A 7,359-nucleotide genomic window follows, 5' to 3' on the forward strand; every position below is an offset into this window, starting at 1 on the left:
TTGGCATATTCTGCATCAGAAACATGAAATGAGATTTCTCGTACAGATATATTTTGTACTTGTGTAGCATAGCATTTGTATAATTGGAAGTTCATCCTGAAGCAATAATAAAATCCAAGTCTCTCATTTGAAGTTAATTTCCTCCCTACTAATCACCAATATAGTGCTTTCATCCCTTTTTGATTAAACAGTAAAAGAAGACGGCGGAGGAGATAAAGGCAGTTTAATTAGATTTAAGTACTGGCATAAATTCTAATAATTTTGGAGTGATTAAAAGTGAAGTAAAACCCACCTCTTTAATAGAATTCAGAACGTTGAAGATTTGGGTTAAATGCTCCCAAAGTATTTAACCAAGTAATATATGAAATTCGCTACTTCCCCATGTTTGATGCACTACAAGGTCAACGAATGACCATGTTGACTCGCTTAAGCATTTTAAGATTGTCGATGAATGTTTTCTAAAACAACTAAAAGGTAATTTTCCCCGTGGCAGTTTTGTTTTTACTTTCATAAGGCCAAGACACATTGTCTACCGCTGCTAATTCTGAGAGAATGAAAGGGGAGAAAAACGAAGGAATGAGAGATAGATAGATAGATAGATAGAGAGAGAGAGGGAGAGAATCTGGGTAAAGAATAAGTGACGCTATTTCATGACTGGTGCTTTATATGTAGGATCCAAACAGGTGACGGGAAATAAGGTTGCTAGTGGTGGGACTTGAACTTAGATTGGAAAGAACAATCACTCAAGGTATTACGTAGGACGCTATCACGACTCAGCTACCTCCATTTCAAGTGAATTGACTTCAGAACAACGTAGCTGATGTAGTTATTTAATAAACCGCCAGGATTTAAAAACGAAAATGAACACTGAGGTGCTGGATTTGATCGCAATACATCGAAGAAGAGCACCAAATATTGGTTTAAAATTGTGGCACAAGGCCAGCAATTTTTGGGGAAGTAGTAAGTTGATTACATCGACCCCAGCGCTCAACTGGTTCCTATTTTATTCTTTTCTACTCTAGGCACAAGGCCCGAAATTTTTCGGGAGGGGGCCAGTCGATTATATCGACCGCAGTACGCAACTGGTTCTTATTTTATTGACTCCCGAAAGGACAAAAAACAAAGTCGACCTCGGTGGAATTTGAACTCAGAACGCAAAGACAGACGAAATGCCGCTAAGCATTTTGCTCGGCGTGCTAACGATTCTGCCAGCTCGCAACCTTATGCCTACCAGATATTATAGACAGCTGTTTTCTCACTTTGCGCGACCATTTCTTAAATACCAATAACGATTATAAAACTTACGCCTGTATTGACATTTAGTATAAGTTTATGCTAATTTATGTTTGAATATGTAACGTCTACACACTCACACATACACACACACACTCATACATACACACACTTCATTACATACCAGCCGATTAATTGATCGATACATATTCGCTTAAAAGTTGACGTCTTTTATGGTGACACGATTAACTTTTCGTAACAGACCCTTGCATAGTAGACTGGAGAACCTCAAAACTCGAATTTATAGTAGACTGGAGAACCTCAAAACTCAGCAGGAACCACGCTACACTTTATGTGAAATACTTGGGACTGGAAGTGTTTCGGATTGAAAACATAGTTTTATCTATAAAATGGGAAAGCTTGGGGATGGAACACAAGTTTATATACCTTTTCTATTTACATTTCATAATACAGCTTAAATAAATCTGCCGTGAATGTGCCCCGTGCCCCGTTTTACTTCTGAATAGCTTCTGCCCTATTACACTTTCATACAACACGGAGTGGGTAACGTTCCGCCCATACATGCTTTCTAGAATTTTCTATTCCTGGTGCTACTTTCAAATTTTGGAAAGTTTCAGATTTCTGAATTTTGATTAAAATTGTTCATAGTTCTGAAATATGGTATAATAGTCAAAATCAGAATCATTTATTTACGATTCCTTTTCTTAACCGTATCACTGGGTGATTACAAGCCTAAATAGTGTAGTAATATAAACAAACTATAAATATTATAATCTAAAGATAACGTTATAAATTATAAGTAGAAAAGCTTTATATTATAAAATATAAATATTATGAGTAAAATATGGTGTTAGTTGGGGTAGAGAATATCGACTATATCTACTTGACAGTTTTTATATTTCCAACGTTAGATCTCATCAGAGTGATTATATCATTCTACGGTTCGAAAACATAAACGCCATTACAATAGTTTATTGTTTAGAGTACTGATAAATAATTTAACGCGAGAATTTGTTAAAATGTGTTGATAATATAATTGATAATTATAATGTTCATAATATTTCACTCCAGGGCAGCTCTAATCAAGCAAACCTATGACCAAAAGCAATTCAAACTGTGACTATCTCTCATTTTTGCACAGCGAGTCAATGATTATATAATCCAATGTGCTCTTAACTTTAGAGGACAGTAGAGCGTGATTTAAAATGATTTAGCGAATGCGTAAAATGTAAGACATTGTGTCGTAAAGCTCACATGGTCTGTTATAAATTTCGCTTTCTTACTTAGGTACAAAGTATTTCACTAAAAGTAAAGCTGTTTATGCATTTCCATAGAAGCAACAATATAACTAGATTGATTTAAACGTCAATATGCAATTGTTTGCGTTCTCGTTTTTAGGGAGAAAAGACAGCAATACGGCCTACAGAAATGACATTCGATGAAGTATTGTACAAGACAACACCGCGAACAACATATACCAAAGGTAAGTAGTAACTTTATATATTCATATCATCACACCTAGGCCATTAAGTTATTGAATATCTGATACGTACAACATACATACATACATACATACAACATACATACATACGATCAAACAGACCCCAAGTCGACTGGCGTCGGCAAGATCTGTGTTTATTAGTAAAATGGACAAGAAGATTATTGTGAAGTATGTAAATCTCTGCTGTCTCTCATAAATTCCCACCCTTGTCAGTTTTTGCCCTGAAGTGGGATTCTATATAATGAACATTATAAAAGAGCGATTGTGTGGTAAGAAGCTTGCTTCCTAACCACATGGTTCCAGGTTCAGTCCCATTGCGTGGCAACTTGAGCAAGTTGTCCTCTACTATAACCTCGGGTCAGCGAAAGTCATTTGTGAGAAGCCTATCGTATATATATCTATGTATGCGTGTGCCCTTATGTTTGTGTTTCTGTCCCACCACCGCTTAAAGACTGTGTTGGTGTATTTACGTCCTCGTAACTTGCGGTTCGGCAAAGATTACGATAGAATACATACCAGACTTTAAAATATAAGTACTGGGGTCGATTCAATCAACTAAAAAATTCAGTGCGGTACTCCAGCATGGCTGCAGTCTAATGACTGAAAGGGATAATAATAATAATAATAATAATAATAATAATAATAATAATAATAATAATAATAATAATGAAAAGATGGGCTACAGCAAATATTCGGCTCAATACCACAGTGTTATCATGTACATTGTTTTGTCTTGGTATAAAAGATGGGCTACAGCAAATATTCTGCTCAATACCACAGATTTGCTTGTCAGTTGTTTGACCTTAACCAGTTGAGCATGTTCCTTAGTGGCTGACGATATGTGCATCTCTGATCACGAGCAGAAGTAGTGGGGGAGCATCATAGCCATGTGTTGAGAGGGATTCTTTGGGGTTTGAATAATTCACCGCTGGAGACATGGGTGGTTCTTTCAACATCCTTAAACAACCCTTATTCAGGGACCTTTTGAGCGGGATGGGCTACTCAACCTGAAGAAAATTCTAACTGGGCCCCACCTGCAAGGTCATGCGCTGTTTATCTTGATATGAGATTACCATGTCGCGCACATATGGTTGTGATGCATGTGCCTGGCGTACCCTTATCAGACGGGTAGTCATGATGGGTATATTGGGCTTCGTATATTTTACCCCAGTGTCACTTTGATGGCATGAACTGCTCTCTCACTCAATAATAATAATAATAATAATAATAATAATAATAATAATAATAATATATATATATATATATGCTCTCTCTCTCTCTCTTCTCCTCCTCCTTTGTTCCTTGTTCCCCTTTTTTCTCTCTCTTCTCCACCTCCTAAATTCATCTGTCCCTCTTTTCCTCTCTCTTCTCCTCACGCGTGACTGACTGACCGATTGCCGGTCTTTCGTGTTTGGCAGTCGTCGCGGCAAGACACATTTTTCTCTCTCTGCCCTAAGGCATTTTTCTAACACGCCAGCTCAAAGTTTACTCGTCCTGTCGAAAGACGCCTGTCTGTGACGTCCTGTTTTTGTTATTATTATTATCATTATTGTTTTTATGTATTTTTGTATTCTTATTTGTGTAACATCGTCCGTTTTTCCGTCCTTGTTTTGTATACATTCGAGGCTTTCTTCCAAAGAATCTAATGCGCTTGGCTTAGATTTTCCTTTGAGGCTGGCCAGATCGGAGCAATCTCAAGATTAATCAGCCGAAATTGCGAGGATGATCCGGTTTTTGACTGAAGATTGAAGGCTTCGAATGTCCCGTCCGTGCTTTTTGTATCGTCTTCTAAATGTTTTGCGTTCTTGTCCCAGTTTGTATTTTTTTACACACACACACACACACACACACACCACACACACACACACACACACACACACATATATATATTATATATATATATATATATATAATATATATATATATATATATATATATATATATATATATATATACATATACATACCCCAAAGTCCAAACAATTATAAATTTGAGAGTACTAATAATTGAAATATGTATTCGACCAAGCGCCATTGAACAGCTAATATCCAAAAACCAGTACTTCTGAATTTATACAGATGAGTGAGAACTCGCATTCTTTCCCAATCGCCCATGTGTGTTACGAGTATTCCCGCAGAAACTGTAGTCTACTATCATGGAGTGAATTATATTATCAATAATAATAAAGGGTAAAATTAATTAATCAATTAATAATTAATAATTTTACCAAGTAGTTCGGCATGTTAAATGAACCATTATCGGCAATCTTATACAAAAATTCTATAATTATAAGCATAATTATAATTAGGGTTTCAGCAAAATTGCTTCACCACGTACCGAAATTTAGAAATAGCAGCTAAATACTATTCCACTACCATAAGATATCTCCCAGACAACAATACTCCCAACCCACGCAGGTAAATAGAAAAAAATAGCGAATCCAGCCGGCTTTGATCAACTACATACGCGTTTCTGGATTAAAGAGATGTAAAATTTATAATTGAAATACTATACTGAAGACAGAAATAAGTGAGTAAAACTAAAATTTCTCGGATACGAGAAAGCAGTCACTAAGCACGCTTCCAAAGTGGAATAGATCTATATCATAAGTTTAAATATGTCATACTTTATGATGTAATCTAACTCTTCCTTAGGTAATTCCTATCGAAATTTATGTCGCAGTTCCATTCCTTTCCTTCATATATTTACATATCGCATGTTCAGCAACCTAAGCTTTTTAATATGGAGTTGTATAGCATTTGTCATGTTATCAGCATTATTTATTAATTTCGATATGGGACAACGTGTATATGATATATTGATTAATAATCAACCATGTTTCCTTTCGTATTTTCTATACAAGCCATATATATGCTAGATGCAAACTAATCGTTGACTAAAATTGACTTGATTTTATTGAAATGTAATACACACACACACACACACACGCACTCACATGCATATTAAACTAAGCGAGGTGGTCTCTTTTCTTTATCTCAGGTGCTATGGCTGGTCTTGGCATTGGAATGACTCTTCTTGGGCTTATAATTGCTCTCGCTGTGTCTATTAAGGTAAATATAAATATATTCAATATTTGTCGGCTAACTATAACGGTGCATTTTCTACGATGGTTTGTCAAATGTTTCACTGTTAAAACTATTCCATTTATCATACATACACATATATATATATATATGCATGTACTCGCACGCACACACACACAGACACACACACACACACACACACACACACACGCACATTTAATGTTTCTGGAGGCATAGCCAGTACCCATGGCCTTCTTTGGCTCTCAGGACACCTGCAGGGGACTCGGAAAAGAAGAAGCTTTGAGGAAGAAAGACAAAGCTTAATGTGAAGCTTAGCATTTCGACACAACACAGTGATGTTTACGGATACATACATATATTCATGCATTCATACACACACATATATATACATATACATATACAAGCAAACATATTTCTGTATACTTATCTTTATGTACACATACATACACGTCTTTTATTTTTTACTTGTTTCTTTCATTTGTCTCCCCGTATTTATGTTTTATAGCTAGTATTTATTCTATCGATCTTTTTGTGAACCGTTGCGTTACGATGTCGTAAACAAACTAGTAACAATTATGAAACGGTGAGGTGACAAATACAAAGACCCCTCCCCGCACACATATATACAGCAATGCATTAATTGGTCCTGTGCTACAGTAGAAGATACTTGCTAAGGAGCGGGACTATAGTAGAAGATACTAGGCAAGGAGCGGGACTTAACCCGACACCGCGATGTTGGAAAGCGAGGTTCTTAACCAAACACTCATGTCTGAACGTTTTTTTCTGTAGTTTCACCTCAGAGCTGTGGCCATGCTGCTGCACCGCCGTTACATGTGGTTGTCATTTGACGCTTAAACATGTTAGCTTGAGGAAACCGTTGTGTCTGGTGAACCATCCCCCTCTCACAGGGACGTCCGGCTGGGACGTTATTAATACAGCCTTTGTCTCAGACCTTCCCAAAGATGAACGAGGCAACCTAAGTACCTGGATGTTATCCCTTAAACGAGCTTACACCTGAACTTATATAAATATATATTCATATTATATTTTCTTTTTCTTTCAAAGGTACTATCATGATTCTCAACGACTCCATGAATGATGAGGTTGACAGACAAACAGACAGACAGAGATATCTTGGTTGACGCAAGAGAGCGATTTTATTTCTATGGACAATTTTTATTGATATTTAATTGCTTTTCTTTTTTTGTATAAATCCGCATTGGAAGAAGATAAAGAAAGAAAAGCTAACATTCATTAACTTTATTTCTAAATAAAATATCGAACAAAACTTATATGATCAGTTCATCATTAAATTTGGTAAACTTAGTTTATTGATCATAGCCATTAAGGCAGCAAGTCGGCGGAATCGTTAGCACGCAGGGTAAAATGCTTAGCGGCATTTCGTCCGTCTTTACGTTCTGAGTACAAATTTCGCCGAGGTTGACTTTGTCTTTCATCCTTTCGGGGTCGATAAAATAAATGCAAGTTGAGCACTGGGGACGATGTAATCGACTTGCTTCCTATCATAAAATGACTGAC

The 7,359-nt window shown here is 36.5% G+C and overlaps 1 protein-coding gene across 2 annotated transcripts in view; it reads left to right on the forward strand.

The window, feature by feature from the left end:
• Positions 1-7,112, forward strand: part of LOC115216761 — a 69,639-nt gene extending 62,527 nt beyond the window's left edge. For both annotated transcript variants that reach the window (XM_029786324.2, XM_036506712.1), the window contains exons 14-16: positions 2,653-2,737; positions 5,756-5,826; positions 6,886-7,112. In XM_029786324.2, the coding sequence (XP_029642184.1) occupies positions 2,653-2,737; positions 5,756-5,826; positions 6,886-6,897 (168 nt within the window). In that variant the 3' untranslated portion in view covers positions 6,898-7,112. The remainder of the gene's footprint in view (positions 1-2,652; positions 2,738-5,755; positions 5,827-6,885) is intronic.
• The last annotated feature ends 247 nt before the right edge of the window (positions 7,113-7,359 follow it).

This window comes from Octopus sinensis, linkage group LG10, assembly GCF_006345805.1.
Source record: "Octopus sinensis linkage group LG10, ASM634580v1, whole genome shotgun sequence".
Classification (NCBI taxonomy): Eukaryota; Metazoa; Mollusca; class Cephalopoda; order Octopoda; family Octopodidae; genus Octopus; species Octopus sinensis.